The sequence below is a fragment of the Conger conger genome, chromosome 16 (assembly GCF_963514075.1).
Source record: "Conger conger chromosome 16, fConCon1.1, whole genome shotgun sequence".
Classification (NCBI taxonomy): domain Eukaryota; kingdom Metazoa; phylum Chordata; class Actinopteri; order Anguilliformes; family Congridae; genus Conger; species Conger conger.
This window is the reverse complement of record NC_083775.1, coordinates 21,500,355-21,519,804: the sequence shown is the minus strand read 5'-3', so window position 1 is coordinate 21,519,804 and position 19,450 is coordinate 21,500,355. Positions and strand designations below refer to the sequence as shown.

The window sequence follows — 19,450 nt, the reverse complement described above, 5'->3', positions numbered from 1 at the left end:
TGGCATCAGTTTCTGCGTTCACAAAAGGCAATTTAAAAAACTGCCAATTATGCGTATTCCTTCCCCACCTTAAATTAGCACCGAGGCTGGGAAATCAAAACACAGTGTTTGGCAGGGAGAGACATCTCCTAACCTCCTAGCCATGCACACAAGCATGGAGCCTTTCATCGATACACTGTACAGTATGTAGTGTTACAATGCATATTCCGCAGTATTACTGTGTATGTTCTATGGATGTCCTGGCATGTCCTAATATGTCCTGACAGCACAGCAGTGGAGAGGGTATCTAAAAGCCCTGAGTAAATGAGCAGAATGCCATCGGTTCAGCGTGCACAGGTCTAGCGAGGACTGTCCCGGGAATGTGTGTCCTCCACAGCTGAGTGGGGAAAGCAGTTGCTGGGGGCGGGGGAGGGGTTTTTGGGAACAGCATGACCTATGTCCAAACGGGTTACTCTCTTGAGCCTCTCCATTCCGGGGTCACGACTCCTGGGGTCGTAGGGAGCAGATGCTTCCTGTCCAAATCTTCTCAGGACCCCGAAAATTCATACTGGGTGCATTCTTGGAATGGTACAAGACGAGACAATTCTGAGCCAAGTACACCTGGCGTGTAGACGTTGTGTGAAAATACAGTGTCAACCAGTGCATTTACATACACACTGAAAATGACATTTTAATCGGACTACAGCGATAATTCAGTAGTTTCAAATGTAACCTTAATCAGACTTCAATTAAATTGGTTGAATTCAATTTAGGCAGAGTGCGATTTACATTATGTCATATAACAATGTTAAACTCTCTTAAGCTTATGTTAACTACGGACCTAATTTCCTGCAAAAAAATTAAAACCCCTTTGGGGAAAAAGGCAATGGAAATCAACCGGCGTAAATGCTAACTCACTTTTTGGTTTTAGGACTACAAACTATAACACTCTATTAGGCCTATAAACTCAAAGGTTAATGAAATCAGATTTTTGTAAAGTGGCAGCTTAATTGCACTGTTGCCTTAATCTGAGTATTGACGATAGTTACATTATTGTGTGCATGTAAACATAGTGAATGCAATCTGTTTTTGTTTTTATTTGCATACACATTGATGTATGGCATGAAATATCACGGAGGAATAAAAGGAATTTGGGCTAATTAAATACACATTTTTATTGTATTCTTTTAGGTCAGGCTTTAACTTTTTAGCTCTGTGTGTGAGGGATAATTATCTGATGCTTTGTTTTGTTGTGAAGTTTTGAAGTGAATGACTGTCTTGATTCTCAGTGACTATGTGTTCAGACTTACCAATGTATTTAAAAATAAAATCACCATTTTGTTTGTGCGCATGTGTATTTGTATAAGTAGTATAAGTTCATGTGAGCATGTATGCATCCGTATACTGTATAAATATGTGTTTTTTTAAAGTCCAATATACACATGGAAAAAAATGTTAAGACAAGAATTTATTTATTTTATTGATACTATTCAGACCCTGCTAAAGTGCAGACAAAGGAAGTTTGAAATTTAGGAACTATCAAGAGGACATGTGTCCATGGCAACCTTATCTCAGTATCTTAATAAAACAATTTTATCTCGGCCCCCTCACCCCCACCACAATTTGTTTGTGAAGTACCATGTTCCCCTTCAGCTAACTCCAGCCATAACACACACACACTCACACACACACACTCCCACTCTCTCTCACACACACACACACACACAATTCAAACACTTCCCCTACTTCTCCAACCTACAATGACGTATTCAGTCACCATTTTGCTGTTGACTTTAAAATAGATGAGGGTGATAGATTTATTGTCTTCAGAAAATAACAAGTTCCTTAAGGCTTGCCAAATTGTGTTTATGGAAGAACGATATTAACATGTGTACTTTACGATCCTATCCAACACAACCTTCAAAATTACGTGCATACGTGCTTTTAAAAAGGTAGCCAAACAAGTAACACTAGGTCAGAAACAACAAGATGTGCTTGACTGAACAACAATGGAGAACGTGTGACAGATGAGTGCTTATAAATGATTTACAATTGTGGAATTAGGCTAGAGCGCCCCCTTGTGTGTACATGTGTTATGTATTTGTATGGGAATGCATACACTGGAATCTACTTTTGAATTCCATGATATATATATATACAGTACTGTGCAAAATGTTTAGGCAGGTGTGAAAAATGCTGTCAAATAAGAATGCTTTCAAAAATAGAAATGTTTGTTTATTTTTTATCAATTAACAAAATTCATGAACAGAAGAAGTGAATGTAGGCGGCACGGATGGTGCAGTGGGTAACACTGCCGCCTCACAGCAAGGAGGTCCTGGGTTCTAATCCCTGTCTGCCGGGGCCTCTCTGTGCGGAGTTTGCATGTTCTCCCCGTGTCTGCGTGGGTTTCCTCCGGGTACTCCGGTTTCCACAGTCCAAAGACATGCAGGTTAGACTGATTGGAGAGTCTAAATTGCCCGTAGGAATGAGTATGTGAGTGAATGGTGTGTGTGCCCTGCGATGGACTGGCGACCTGTCCAGGGTGTATTCCTGCCTTTCGCCCAATGTATGCTGGGATAGGCTCCAGCCCCCCTGCGACCCTGTTCAGAATAAGCGGGTTAGGATAATAAAGCAAAGGGAAAGAAGCATGATGTGTCTTTCATCTGCTGCACTAATTTTCCTTGGCCGACCACTGCTTCTACGGTCCTCAACGTTGCCCGTTTCTTTGTGTTTCTTCATCAGAGCTTGGACAGCACTTCTGTCTTGTTGCTGTGCTCAGTCTTGCCATGATGTATGACTTCTGACATTAAACTGTCTTCAGCAACATCATATTGGAAGCAGAGTTTGACTGTTCCTCACCCAGTTTTAACCCTCCTACACAGCTGTTTCTGTTTCAGTTAATGATTATGTTACAACCGACATATAAGTTGATGATCATTAGCTCCTGTTTGATATAATTGGTTAATCACACACCTGACTATATGCCTACAAAATCCCTGACTTTGTGCAAGTGTACCGAGAAGAATAGATGCTAGTTTAAAGGCAAATGGTGGTCACACCAAATATTGATTTGTTTTAGATTTTTATTCTGTTCACTCACTTTGCATTTTGGTAATTGATTAAAATTATATATATATATGGCATTTGGCAGATGCTCTTATCCAAAGCGACGTACAGTTGATTAGACTTAGCAGGAGACAATCCTCCCCTGGAGCAATGCAGGCTTAAGGGCCTTGCTCAAGGGCCCAACGCCTGTGCGGATCTTATTGTGGCTACACCGGGGATCGACCCACCAACCTTGTACACTTCATGAGTATGAGGAAAGTTGCTGAAATTTATACATTCATTATATCATATTAATATAAATCATCCATCCATCCACCCATTATCTGAACCCGCTTATCCTGAACAGGGTCGCAGGGGTGCTGGAGCCTACCCCAGCATACATTGGGCGAAAGGCAGGAATACACCCTGGACAGGTCGCCAGTCCATCGCAGGGCACACACACCATTCACTCACACACTCACACACTCACACACTCATGCCTACGGGCAATTTAGACTCTCCAATCAGCCGAACATGCATGTCTTTGGACTGTGGGAGGAAACCTGAGTACCCGGAGGAAACCCACGCAAACACGGGGAGAACATGCAAATTCTGCACAGAGAGGCCCCGGCCAATGGGGATTTGAACCCAGGACCTCCTTGCTGTGAGGCGGCAGTGCTACCCACTGCACCATCCATGCCGCCACAATATAAATCATTATTAAGTTAATTTACCCCCGAGCTAACTTACTGTGGCCTGATATAAACATAAGGTAATGGTTTATTTTACAACAATTATAACAATTATTTTAAATAAAATACAATTTTATATGGATTATGTGGATTCATTTATTTAAATTGTCTTAAATATATATCAATAAAAGTAAGAATATATAGAATTTTGAGGAACGTCACTTGGGCCAAGTATTTGTTATGCAACGGCTCCCTCTTGAGGCCTACCTATCTAGAATGTGATTGCGCAAGCAAGCATCATATATTCCGATTTCTTTGGACGGGACAAATTGAAATGTAGACTTTGCTGAATCAATTAATTTTAATTTAAACCCACTATTGGATTGATCAGAGGGCAAAATGTCAAAACATTTTTTCCCCAAACAAGAGTTTACCGAATGTGTCATTTACGATTGGCTCCTTTCAATCACATGACCAAAACACTGTCATGGCTGCCAGTACGGCGGCCAGGATGAGTGTAGGGCTGTCTTTAATATTTTCCCGAGAATATCTAAAATATAATCTCTGTAATTTACCCAGGTTAAATACATGCACGCATGCAAACCTGGGGTCGCCGAGGAGAGGCATTTTTGACCCTTTTCGAAATCTCAACAGAAGCGTGCAAACATCAAACTGTGAGTGCTTCCCTTCTCAAGTTACCAATTCTGGCAAATTAATTAATTTAGTTGTATGTAAACTAAACAAATAGGTATACATACTGCTATAAATATTGAACACCTGAAGAACTAGCTAGGCAAAATTCCCTAAAACGTGTCTGTGCACATTTAGTAAAGTTAACGTTAACACAGTGGAAATATGTAGTCTGGAAACAAGATAGCTGGCTACCAGTGACTCGCATGGAAAGTTAAAGTGTTAACGTCACTCAAATTGTCTGAAAACATTGAGATTCGTTCTCTTGGGCAGCCTGGCCTACTAGCGACTAATGTGTGTTACCCATCGCGTTTGTACTTCTCATGAAATTTCGGTCTTCTTTTTGTGAAATTCTGCAGGTGTGTATTTCAGCGAGGGCGTGGATACTAATGCAGAAGACTCTAATGATACGTGAGTTTATTTAGTTTTATTGTGTATTCCGTCGGAATTGGACCGAGACACGCGGCTTGTAAAACACTTCAGTGTGTCTTGCATTGAGCCAAATGCAGTTACGAATTTGGCTAATCGTGTCTGGTACAATTTAGCCAAACGTGTAGTGTAAAATCAAATACCATATTTTCCTCAGTAAGAGGAAAAACGTTTGCAAAAAAACCCTGCCACCTCAAGTCAAAATTAATGAATGTATTGGTGTGCATCTTTAGTCTAGCTTGCAGCAAATTGCATTGTTTAAAACAAATAAAAAATTGTAATGAACCTTAAACCTCTAGTTGCTGTGTTAATGTGGTGTTCATCGACCGAGCGGGGAAGAGAATCCCAGTCAAGGCCAAGGTGGGAGACAACATACTCTTCCTGGCACGCAAGCATGGAATTGACTTGGAAGGTGGGAGCTCACTTAATCAAGGATATCTCTTGCTAGTAGCATTTTGGACATCTTAATATCTTAACATGTTATCTCTGTTGACCCAAGCTTTATGAAGCCATAAGCCATGAGAATACTCATAAATGTTTCCTTATTAGCATTAGTACATCCACTTATTAAAATGTAGGCAAACATAGATTTTCCCTTTTATACGGGGACACAATATAATATTTCAGTATTTTTTTTTCTTGCACATATACTTTTATGATCGAGCAGTGATTCATGACCTGCAGTTTGGGAACCAGTGTGCCAGTTTCTTGTTCATCATAACTTTTTACAATGTGGCCTGTGTTAGCTGTTGGGACTAAGTGCTGTTTTAGTAGTTTAGTAGTTTAGTAGTAGTTTAGTAGCTGCTTGGCCCTCTGAAGTGCTCTTCCTGTCCTTGGTTTTCAGGAGCTTGTGAAGCATCTCTGGCCTGCTCTACATGCCACGTCTATGTGAAAGACGACTACTACGACATGCTCCCACAGCCGGAGGAGAGGTAACGTGGGCTCAGTGATGGGCAGGATGGGATTACCCATCAGGATGGAAGTTTTTTTTGAGACAATGTGACCTTTTGACTACTGTGTCCATACCACATTGGGCAATAACCATGACTACTCTGTTTACTGTGGATTATAGTGTGCTCCAGAATCATTGGCAGTCTTAATAACAATGGAGCAAACGGGTTGCATATAATGACCAACATGGATAATGATCTACTATATGTTATGTTCAAACATACAGGAAAACAATATACTTCAATACATTTACTCATGTTTCAATGTTTTTTATTCAGTAATATCATTTTTTCTGAAAACTACAGGTGCCAAAAGTATTGGCCGTACACACCATCAACATATTTGGAATATACAGTCAGGTCCATAAATATTGGGACATCGACACAATTCTCATCTTTTTGGCTCTATATACCACCATTTTTTATTTGAAATGAGATCAGCTTTAATTTGAGGGTATTTGCATCCAAATCAGGTGAACGGTGTAGGAATTACAACAGTTTGTATATGTGCCTCCCACTCCCACTTTTTAAGGGACCAGAAGTAATGGGACAAACCATGGGGATTACCCATCAGGATGGAAGTTATCATGAGAGTTTTATCTAGTCTAAGGGGGGGGTTGTTTTTTTGACACAATGTGACCTTTTGACTACTGTGTCCATACCACATTGGGCAATAACCATGACTACTCTTTTTACTGTGGATTATAGTGTGCTCCAGAATCATTGGCAGTCTTAATAACAATGGAGCAAACGGGTTGCATATAATGACCAACATGGATAATGATCTACTATATGTTATGTTCAAACATACAGGAAAACAATATACTTCAATACATTTACTCATGTTTCAATGTTTTTTATTCAGTAATATCATTTTTTCTGAAAACTACAGGTGCCAAAAGTATTGGCCGTACACACCATCAACATATTTGGAATATACAGTCAGGTCCATAAATATTGGGACATCGACACAATTCTCATCTTTTTGGCTCTATATACCACCATTTTTTATTTGAAATGAGATCAGCTTTAATTTGAGGGTATTTGCATCCAAATCAGGTGAACGGTGTAGGAATTACAACAGTTTGTATATGTGCCTCCCACTCCCACTTTTTAAGGGACCAGAAGTAATGGGACAAACCATGGGGATTACCCATCAGGATGGAAGTTATCATGAGAGTTTTATCTAGTCTAAGGGGGGGGTTGTTTTTTTGACACAATGTGACCTTTTGACTACTGTGTCCATACCACATTGGGCAATAACCATGACTACTCTTTTTACTGTGGATTATACAGTGTGCTCCAGAATCATTGGCAGTCTTAATAACAATGGAGCAAACGGGTTGCATATAATGACCAACATGGATAATGATCTACTATATGTTATGTTCAAACATACAGAAAAACAATATACTTCAATACATTTACTCATGTTTCAATGTTTTTTATTCAGTAATATCATTTTTTCTGAAAACTACAGGTGCCAAAAGTATTGGCCGTACACACCATCAACATATTTGGAATATACAGTCAGGTCCATAAATATTGGGACATCGACACAATTCTCCTCTTTTTGGCTCTATATACCACCATTTTTGATTTGAAATGAGATCAGCTTTAATTTGAGGGTATTTACATCCAAATCAGGTGAACGGTGTAGGAATTACAACAGTTTGTATATGTGCCTCCCACTCCCACTTTTTAAGGGACCAAAAGTAATGGGACAAACAAACAATCATAAATCAAACTTTCACTTTTTAATACTTGGTTGCAAATCCTTTGCAGTCAATTACAGCCTGAAGTCTGGAACGCATAGACATCACCAGACGCTAGGTTTCATCCCTGGTGATGCTCTGCCAGGCCTCTACTGCAACTGTCATCAGTTCCTGCTTGTTCTTGGGGCATTTTCCCTTCAGTTTTGTCTTCAGCAAGTGAAATGCATGTTCAATCGGATTCAGGTCAGGTGATTGACTTGGCCATTGCATAACATTCCACTTCTTTGCCTTAAAAAAATCTTTGGTTGCTTTCGCAGTATGCTTCGGGACATTGTCCATCTGCACTGTGAAGCGCCGTCCAATGAGTTCTGAAGCATTTGGCTGGATATGAGCAGATGACATTGCCCGAAACACTTCAGAATTCATCCTGCTGCTTTTGTCAGCAGTCGCATCTCTGCAAACATCCAAGGAAAATCAATAAAACCTCAGAGTCTGACTGATATCCATAACCTTATGTTGAACCGTTCAATAAAGTCAGGTGTAGTCATTCAGGTCAGGTGTAGTCTATACCATGTCAATACCATGGCTGTGGTGCCTGTAAGGGTTCATCTACTTCCAACAGTTACTGAGCTCCTACTGCTCATCCAGTTCCTGATATCCTATATACCTTACACACAAGTTACTGTGGTTACTGACAGTTCCGTTTTAGCAAGTTGCGATGGTTACTGTGAGAGGTGTATAACATTCAGACTTGGTTTCTGTGAGTACGTGTATACCATTTATTTATACCCATTGCTATGGTTGCTTTGAGGGCATATGTACCATTCAAACGAGTCGCTATGGTTACTGTGAGCACATACCCTATATACAGTTGAAACCTGTTGCTGTGGTTAGTGTGAGTGCTTATATACTCTGTTCCCCACAGGGAGGATGACATGCTGGACATGGCTCCAGTGCTGCAGGTGAACTCAAGGTTGGGTTGCCAGATCATCCTCACCCCTGAGCTGGATGGCATTGAACTGACTTTGCCCAGGGTCACACGCAACTTCTATGTGGATGGCCATGTGCCCACTCCCCACTGAACACTGGTTGGTGGAGAGCAGGAGAGGAGGGCTGGACTGATACTTGAGTGAGGTTTCTGGAGTTGTCTGGAGGTCGTGGAGAAGCGATGAGGTAATCCTTGTACACCGCTTATGATGCACAGAGAATCAGCACCCGCTGTAAACATACAAGTTGAGTGGCTTGGGTCCGCCATTGAATACCTGCAGTCACCCTGGTTAAGGTGTACCTTGCCAGTGCCTGCCCTCACACAGCTCTGATCTGGATGATAGTCATCCGTAGTCCCTTTTATTTAGCTCTGTGCCCAATGTGCATTCAACCAGGAAAACAACAAAAATAGCAGTACCTATGGGTAATCATTCTAACCAATGATTACCCATAGGTACTGCTATTTTTGTTGTCTTATCCATCTAAATGAAATGAGCATCACAAGTGAACTGTGCTAAAGGGAGTGTGGCACCAATGTGCTTGTTGAATGCAGAGCAGCACTAAACAAACCGCTCACACCAGTAAAGACAGCAGGCAGGACTGCTCCAGTGTGGTGTGACTGTGGATTGTTCATAACCATGGTGGAGATCTTTGTCACTGAGATCCATTCTGGACCTTCAACCATATTGGGACCAAGACTCTTTCGCGTTTCGTTCCTAGTAAAGGAACATAAAAGTATCACAGGTGTCTGGCCGAGTAGGAAGCATGAACCCCAGATAGACCTTGGACTGCTGCAGGGTTCTTCAGAACCCGTGTTTGTGCTGGTTCTTGTGCTTTCTCCTTAATGTGGGATGCTCAGTCTGGCCTGGCCATGCTCGTGCTGCAGTCTCCGTAGCAGATGTGGGACAATGTCCGCAAGCGCACGCTCTCCTCCGAAGCATGAGCCTCTTTCCACAACCCCGATATGAACCACAGGAAACACTCATGTTTATCTTTAGCCAGCAGACCACTGGTGCCTGATCAGATAGTGGGGGGTTACTTGAGAGCAGTAAGACCCGGATCCAAGCTGACGGGACTCTCCCCAAGCCTTGGCATTGCTAGTGGCAATTCTCACGTGGCAGGTCTACCAGCGTGGTCTTGGGGTCTGGATTTAAACCTGGACCATGTGCACCCACCATGCGCAAGAACAGTACCACAGCAAGATGAGCCCCTGCATGTTTGTTTTCTGTTACAGCTTATCTGTTCGTTTTGTCAGCGGGACGATGAATAAAGTTCTGCTGACAAAGGTATTCTGATGGCCTCAAAAACGATTCGTAATTGTTCCGTATTCTGACATGTTATGGTGCTTCATTATTGAAGGGGATAGATTTATATTTCCGTTCTTAGAAAATGTTTTTGATTTGTCCTGACAATTTTTGTGTGTAGTGAAGGATATTCTAGATATTTTTTAAAGAAATCTCTGGCAACCCACCTTCTTTATAATGGCTGGTATTCAGGATTTTGTGGTCTAAAACCAGAAAATGCCCTGCAGGTTACAAAGCAGCTTGTACAGTGAACCTCTGCCTCCAGGGGGTGCGTGTGTGTTGTTTGGAACTGTTCCTACAGTGTATACAACCTGTGCCTAAGACATTGTGGCACAGTGTTAATATCAGTATAGGTAAATGGGAGTGAGGAGTTTGCACGGCTTGAGGACTGAGAAGGAAAGATGTAATTACCCTATATGTAAGCAGATATCGTTATAATTATGAATAAACCTTATAACATGTATTTCATATATAATGTCTCTGGAAATCTGTAGACACTGCTTCTGAGTTTCTTGCAGTGTGTGTTCTTGCTTTAGATCACAAACCTACAAGTGAGCCTTTACCAGCCACTGTAAAGCCAGCTAATTCTTAGAAACGTCTTTACAAAAGATCCTCAATTGCACATGAGTAGTGTCAGAGCCGTTTGGAAATGTACACTAAAACTTGAAATGATATCAGAAATCCCAGAAAGTGAATTTAAAGTTCCTTTTACTGGCATTGGCCACCTTCATGTTTGGGATGATCACAAGACCATGTGTAAATGACAGCTGAATATCAATGGTCTATCAGTTCAAGGGAACACCTTAACTTCAACTTGATTGATTTTAAATTTCAAAGTGGACACCCAGATGCATAACTACTAGCTGGAGTGTGGATAGTAAAAGGTCAAGGAATGCTGCTGGTTCTCTTTTAATGTAAAGGATTATGGCAATAATTTAGTAATTTAAGATTTTAGTATCGTCAACATATCCTATGAAAAGGCCAAAGTCGATGATTCTGTCCTACTCCCAATGAATGCACCCGTCTGTGTGAAAAGCATTTGCATTTCAGGTAGACTGACGGGAAGGAGGGAATGCAATGCTGGGGATTTGAATGATGTTGTGTGAAGTACAGTAATGCGCATCTTGTTACACAAACATCCAAACCCCACTCGTTACTCCCGCTGTCTGTATACTGCTTGCAAGTGCTGGGTTCCCTTAACTTGCCTATTCATTACCACTTTGAATGCATGCAAATGTGTGACACCAATGTACTGAATATAGTAGCCATCTAAATTTGCTTTGTTTTTAAGAGAAATATCTTTGTGCTGTATTTAATGACTTCAACTCAAATTAATGACTTCTCGAATGATCGCTAAATGGGGACGGAAAAATGTTTACTGAGAGTTGGGCAGACCAATGTTTTGGTTTTGGTAGGATATATGGACGATACTGGGAAAATAGAAAATGACTTTATCCTTTAAGAACTGATATGTACCCGATACCATTAATGTCACTTCCTGTCCCTGTATACTGAAATGAATCAAGGTGAAGCAAGAGGGTAGACAAAGGTCCTAAGAGATTCAGTCTTGTTTCAAAGCATTGCTTTAGGATTTGGAAAGTATCTCAGTATTTTCTTCTGTGTTGTGAATGAGTCGGTACATTTTAGGGACAGAGTAGCTGGGTATTGAAAAAAACTGGTCTCACGGGAATAAGGCTTCTTACTTCTGCAAACATTCTTTGATATATTTACCAATGGCTCAGCCTTTTTTTAATGTGCTGTAAATGTAAACAACCACGCACAATTTTTTTGGTTTATGTATTGTCAAATAAAGATTTTCATTGTACTGCACATTATATTAAACGGTTACATGACATCTTTTGTGCAATTTGATTTTTACAAAAACACAGATGTAAAAGTTTGCGCGTTGGTTTAATTCATGTGTGAAGCATGATGGAAGGCATTCAAGCAAAGTTTTGATGAACACCTTCTCCACATAGTTGTTGACTTTGGCACCAAGGCAGTGTTCCAGAGAAACTGCTAAGTTATTCATTTTGGGCAGAAGTAGTCAGATCAGTATAAAAAAAACTGTTCAGAATTTTTCGTCACCCGCTCTGTAGTTGACTAACAATGACTTTCGTTACCGGGTGTGATCAAACAAATGTGACAGTAAGAATACAGATGGAGCCAAGGGGATTGGACCAATAATATTCACTTCTGCAGCATTCTGTCCAATCAGAGAAGTGATGGATCTGTAGCGCTTTAGTGCATGTTCATTTTATGCAAGTAGACTGATTGCACTCAAAATATTTTGGTTTGATGCACAAATATATATAACTTGCACTTAAAAGCTCAAAGATCTGTTTTCAGTTTAATAAATGAAGGAGGGCTAAAATGCAAACTCAAATACAAGTATAACACATTTTGTTAGTCATGTGAACCAAATACATACTGTACAAAGAAGTTCTGTACATCTGACTGAGGATTCAAGTCAGATGTACAGAACTGATTTTCATTCAGTGCAGGTGCTGCACTTATCAGCCAGGACCAGCAGGGGGCAGCAAAAGCCCTCAGTATAATGGGAGCTTTTCCATATAACAACCGCACATGAATTGCCACACATCGGGCAGACCAGTTATAGAGGAAACTTGACCTAATTATAGAAAATGCTGCAAATTTCACATTTAGTCTATAGATTATTGTTTTTACAAGGTTGTTTTTGTACTTTCTTTTTTTTTTTTTTACTTTTTGGATTTCATATCAGCGAACCATTTGGTCATACCCCACTTTACACTTGTTATTTGAAACTGCTGAGACTAAACTGGTTTCTTGATCTGAATTGGTTGTTGCATTTAAGATAAAAAAAAAAAGTAGAACACACACCAAAAAAAGATGATGATTAATAATGGTTCAGAAAATCATATTTGCATTCTCCGTGCGATGACATTTTTTGAAAGTTTTTTTGTTTCTAGATGAAAACAAAAATAGACAAACTGTGTCTATGGGACGATGGTTGGGGCGTCCTGTTTTTAACAAATTCGCAATTATTCTGTACGTGCACATACTCGGTTCTCTCTTTCTCTCCCTCTTTCTATCTCACACACACACACACACACACACCTGCTGTTCTCCCACAGGGAACACAAAGACAGGCACTTCACCCATGCCCAGCTCTGGCGAATGTCCTCCTGTTGCCCAGAATACTTCTTCCTCCCCCCCAACAGGCCTGGACATTCATAATAGCACATCAACAGATAATCCACCCACACACATACGCAGGCAGGCCCACACTGTTCACGCACACACACGCTACAATCTGGCACCCTGCTGCCCAGAGCGGCCCACACACTCTGCACTCTTTTCCTCTCCCTCTTTCCTCTCCTCTTTCCTCCCTTTCTTTCCATCGCTCACCGTCTCTCTTGCTCAGTTAAATTCCAGGCTAAGCATTCACCCCATCACATCTCCCCCTCTTTTTCTTCTCCTATTTTCTCTTCTCCTCCTCTTCTCCTCTCTCCATCTCTCACCATCTTCCTCTAGAGATGAGCTGAGCACTCTCAGACATGCGTGCGCACACACGCACACGCACACACCTTTCCCAGGGTGTGCTTGCGGTGTTTGTTGGCACTGCTCCTTGGCCAGCTGCTGCTTGTAACCCCCGTTGTCTTTGTGAGTGTGTCCCACTGCTGCAGTGTCCTCTGTCATTTTGGGGAAGCTGAAAGCAAGCGAGCGGACAGGCCTCTGACAGCCTCCTCTTCCTTTAGCTCCGCAGTCCACCGGCTCTGAAGGACTGTACCTCAGGTGCCGTCGGAGACTGCAGGGGCCCAATCAAGCCAAAGGTCTCGTTCTTGTCTCAACGCCTTGTCCAGTTGGTCTCCTGATAAATGTCAGGACTTTGGTTTCAGGTCGTTGGGCTCACTCAAAGGCCCTGTGCAGTCACTTTCCCCAATTGTCTCCCCAGTATGGAGTGCACTGTCATATATGTGTATATCAGTGCACTGTCATATGTGTATATCAGTGCACTGTCATATGTGTATATCAGTGCACTGTCATATGTGCATATCAGTGCACAGTCATATATGTGTATATCAGTGCACTGTCATATGTGTATATCAGTGCTCATTTCACGTCAGGCTCACACAGACATGAGCGGGGGGAATACTCTTCATATGTGGCACAACTGGATGATTGTGAGCACTCCATCAACCTGCAGGCTTTTCCTGGAGAGCCTAAAATCCTCCCGTCCCTGTGGCCCTTAGAGACAACTGTGCCTGTGACTCTCTTTATATAACTAAAACAAATATGATTTTGTGTTTCAGCAATACTGTTTTATCTGGATGGTGGCCCTCTTTACCATTAATACTAGTGACAGGTGATTGCGGGCGCACTTGGCCATCCTTCACATTGTATCTCATTACAAGACATTACATTGATATGTGGTTGCGTTGTGCAAAAAAAACTTTAAAAAAACAAATGCAGGGAAAAAATGAAAAAATACACTGCATTCTCTAAACGCAGATATTCAGAGGTCTTTCTGTAAAATTCCAATGGCCGATGACTCAGACTTGAACTACAGCAAAATAGTTACTCCTGTTTCTTTGCACCAATTGTCTTTCAGTGTCTGTTTAGTTTGTGATGTATAGTGATCATTATATTTACACTGCCATTGTCACTGCCACTGCCAAAAATAACTGTCACACAATGGAATTATGGACTCCAGAATTATTGCCACCCTTGATAAATATGCACAAAATATATTGACATAAGCTTTATTTTCCAACATGTAAAGTAGCATGCTTTATTAATGGTTCACTGGAATCAACACATTTTTAGATTCCATTGATTTTTTCAAATAATAAATATATTTCCCCAAAAAACAGGTTTCACAATTATTATTGGTTTGGCTAAGATGATAGCCACAAGTCTTTTTGTTTAATTTGTGATAAGGTTGATAAGGTTAGAGAACATATTTGGAGGGATCTTTGACCATTCCTGAATCATTGGCATCTTTGGGTTACGCTTACGGACCTGGCCATAAGCGTATTTTTGATGGGATTTAAGTCTGGACACTGAGAAGGCCATTGTTGAACATTGATGTTGTTTTCACTAAACCATTTCTCTGTGGATTTTGATGTATGTTTAGAGTCAGTGTCCTGCTGGACAATCTACCTATGACCAAGGCTTCCTAGCAGACAACCAGATTTTCTGCCATAATGTCCTGGTGCTTTGTTTAATTCATTCTTCCATTGTTCTTAAATGGTGCCCCTGGACCACTGGCAGCATATCATCTCCAAAACATCAATGACCCACCTCCTTATTTGTCAGTAGCTATGAGATGCTTCTCCTTGAATGCATTCCAAACATGGTGATGGTGTGCATGCGTCTCATCTGTGGCACCCTCTGGCCATCATAAATCCAGTGAGATTTGGCTGATCCTTGCTGCTTGGTTTTGTTTATTGTGCTCCATCAGGGTTGTCTTCGTGCCACTTTTCCAAAGAGTTTGTTGGTATGGACATGCCCTTTTACTGTTCTTTTTAAGACTTGGTGACCCCAAGATGCAACCAGTCTCTGCGGTTCTTAAACTATGACCTTTGGGTTCTTTATGGCCTCCCTTGCCATCTTCCTCACCGTCCGTGGGGTCAATGCACACTTGCATCCTTTTCCTGGCAAGTTTGCTACCATTCCATATGTTTTACTTGTTATTACTATTAAGCATAATCGCTTATGTATATTTTTGATGCATGACAAATGGATTTTGCACGCTTGTTACACAATTTCTATACATGGTGAGTAATGACACAATGTTGGTAATTTAGACTGAGATTAACAGAATTAATTCAAATTGTATTGCTAATTCATTGTACGTTTATCATGTTATTATAGCCAGTTGGCATATTGTGGCAAAAATAGTAATGCTTGAATGATTTTATGCAGATTTTGAAACATCCGGGGTTCTAAACACGCAGCATTCCATGGGCTAGCAGCATTCCATGGGCTAGCAGCATTCAATGGGCTAGCAGCATTCCATGGGCTAGCAGCATTCAATGGGCTAGCAGCATTCAATGGGCTAGCGCAACCCCCGATTAATGGTTGTTGTCATCCATTGCATACATAAGATCATTCACCTGAGTTTTATGATAAACAATGGCACACTGGGCTGGAGACATTCCGACAGCAGCATGTATATTCTTCATTGCTACAGCACTAATGCTGGTTAACCATGTCAATCATGAACATAATACACAACCTGAATGCATGCAGATCACAGCCATGACCAGCCAAAAAAGGCCAGCTTCGTTACTTGTCTCTAGGCTTGGCAAAGACCTATTAGAAAAAATTGCAGCTAAATTAAATAAAAAAAACTGCTTGGCGTAATGACATTGTACTTCAAGAAGATATTAAAAATGAAACACTGCATCCTGTCCAAATTACTCAGCAGTTCACAATAAACCTGTGGTTTAGGAGGGGTTAACATATATAACCACAACGATCAGTCAAGTGCAAGTGAACCAATTCTTATGAACTCCTGCTTATGGGAAACTGGTGTTCAGAAGTGAATGGTCGCCATCACATCTTTCAGAAAGGACTTCTCCTTGTGGTTTCACAGCAGTTTGATGCATTTCTGTTCTCTGATAGTTAAGAGGTGTTTGACGGTTTGACGGAGGCAGTTTGAAAACTGAAAATCTATAAACATGGTTAGTTTATCATCCAAGCTAGTCATTTAAAGCGAATGGTTAATTTATATACAATGGAAGAAAAAACAGTGACATTTCCAGGAGAATTTACATGAAGAGAAATGTGTAGGGCTTGATCAGGTGTTTCCAAGCATTAGCATGGTTAATGTTTTGACACCTTTATCCAACACCCACTACAGGCTGCAATGCACTGGCTATTTAATACGCTAGCACATGGAGCCATGTCTGAATCGCAATGCCATTATATCACAGATCCTGTCTGATCCATAAAATAAATTTGGGCATTTAGTACAACATTTCTTCATTACAATGATCACATTGCCACCAACAATATGTAAACCTGACAAAGTTTATATGGAAGATTTATGAATTTATTTCTGGAATTTATGAAATATGGACACAGATCTGTATTTATAGAGGGGAAAATACTCTGTTTTTTTATATGTAGCATGAGACATGCATGTTAGACGGTTCCTTATTAAGATGGTTTGTTCAGCATCATGGAGGGCCTGGCTCCAGATAAAATGTAAAGGTTATCTAAAGCAGGAATCTCAACCTCTGTGTACTAGAACTTCCTCATAATGTGTCTATGAAGATATATTTCATACCAATGCAGTTGATGGCTAAAAGACTTGCTGATGTGGTTTGTATGGGTGATGGTGTCAAACCACCTACATTTACTGGAAAGTTTTTAACCTTTCATGTAAAATAAATAGTTATCTCAGGATAAAATCTCCCCTGCTCAAATTATGAAAGAGTGCAAAGGATGTCCAACGGATGTGGTTCCCTTTCAATCGATCTGAACTGTGGTGACCTTATCATGTGATAAACATTTGTCTATTTTCAGTAAATGCAGCATTGCCCATACTCATCCAAGCAACATCTTAAGTCATCTAGCTTATGCTTGTGTTGTAATGCTCAAGGCCTCAGTGTCAACATTTCAGCTACGGTTTAGTACATATAGCAAACATATAGTTTGTTCTCAATGCTGCAAGATATCAAACTTTAATATTGGGGACTTCCACTTGCTCCCCATGCCATGAGTTGGGATTGTTGATGCGTTTTCTTCTATTGATTTGTTGTGCATATGGTGCCTTTATAGAGGTCTGATTTAGACCTATGAGCAGTATGTGTTTTAATTATGGCAATAATTAAAACTCTTTTGGTCTCACCCAAGAGCATGCTACACGGTGCTCAAAATAGCCCTGTTCTTCAGAAGACTGGGGCCTGCTCCGGGCCAAACACCAGGACATGTGAATGTGACCACTGACCATGACCTATAGCTCCTCGACACCGCACTGCACTACTGCAGGACGGGGAAAAAGAAACGCTTTTCGTGAGAAAGAGAAAGAAAAACAAGAGAAAGGTGGGAGGAAATGAAACCACGAGAGTAATGAGCGTTTCTCATTGATGGCGTGTATTTATAGAAACGAAGCCAGGAAGGAATATGAAATGAACCAGAGCGCAGAGAGTACGTGAAGTCCGGGGAGGTCATAACTGCGGCTTTAATGTGCCGATTCCTGTCAGCGGACGCCTAAGAGCACCTGGCTGCTCTCAACTGCCGGTGCCTCCGCTCTCCCAGACGCTCGGCTTCAGACGTGGCGGTAGATCTTTCTGGAACAACCGGTGTGGAATTCTTTGGCATATTGCCGCATTTGCGCCAGGCCCTCGTGGCATGCTGCCTGTTTTAATACGGAACACTACCTCCATGAAGATGCCTGTGGATTTCAAACATAGAGCTTGTCAGTAAAAAAAAATTAAATAAACAAAACATAAAGCGTTTCTTTGCTTTTCACACGTTAGACTGTGAGATGAGTTATTGACGAGGAGAAATATTGCACATTGCTGTTGTTCCCGATGTGATATTCTTATTGTGCAATCTGACTGATATTTTGACCACACAGATCTTTCTTTGTCAAGTCGCAGCAAATCATCAAAATAAAATTATTTGCCTTATTTGCTGATTTCAATTAACATAATGTATGCTTGCAGGCAATGTCAAATCTATGGCTTTCTGCGGAAATATAACAATGCATTGCGTCGATTGGATCAGTTGATCGGGTCAGATCGTACCTTGAAATGGAATGTTTATTACCATGATACGATCACAGCAGGACTCTACTGTACTGGGGGATGAGCTACTGTACTGGAATTCAGGTGCAAAATCATTTCCTTGACCTTTCATTTCCGTGGCCGTAAAACAGCAACACACTAGGTGGCTCTGCTGAACCAGAGATAGTTTCCCGTGAGCTTGTCACCTTTCACTCCCTTTCACACCCACCTTTTACCTAATGCTCACCTGGGGTTACATTTACAGCATTGCTACTGTTCATAAGTTCAGACCAGGCTCTATCCTCCAATCTTTCACACTCACACACACACTCTTACACACTACACTACACAGTCAAAATAAGCCAGTTGGACATTGTGATATGATGTAGACTCACAGAGCACTTTATTAGGAACACCTGTACATCTACTTATTCATGAGATTATCTGATCAGCCAATTGTGTGGCAGCAATGCATAAAATCATGCAGATATGGGTCAGGAGCTTCAGTTAGTGTTCACATCAACCATCAGAATGTGGAAGAAATGTGATCCAAGTGACTTTGACCATGGAACACATTACAACAGTGATATGCAGAAGAGCATCTCTGAACACAACACGTCCAAACCTGGATAGGTTACAGCAGCAGAAGACTTAGTAAGTCCATAAAATAAGTCTAATAAATACCACATAAAGTGCTCACTCATTGTATACAGTACCTTACTGTTGAGCAGTTTCACCAATTTGCTGGATTACAAATGATTAATGATACATTATATACCATTATCCATTTAATGCAACCAGTGCAAGAAAAATTGCATCAGAAAAAAAGTAGTATTTACCCTGTGATACCGCACAATCATATATAAATAGAATATAATTTTAAAAATACCTGTGTGGCCCTAAACGACCCCATAGAAGAGGGTTTAATGCCAGCAG

The 19,450-nt window shown here is 40.9% G+C and overlaps 1 protein-coding gene across 1 annotated transcript; it reads left to right on the top strand.

Annotated features, from left to right (window-relative positions):
- The first annotated feature begins 4,203 nt into the window (after positions 1-4,203).
- LOC133114764 (ferredoxin-2, mitochondrial-like) lies at positions 4,204-11,646 on the top strand. Its single transcript, XM_061224384.1, has 5 exons — positions 4,204-4,390; positions 4,766-4,817; positions 5,135-5,247; positions 5,680-5,767; positions 8,426-11,646. The coding sequence occupies exons 1-5, from the start codon at positions 4,204-4,206 to the stop codon at positions 8,580-8,582; spliced, it is 597 nt and encodes a 198-aa protein (XP_061080368.1). The 3' UTR covers positions 8,583-11,646.
- Positions 11,647-19,450: the final 7,804 nt, after the last annotated feature.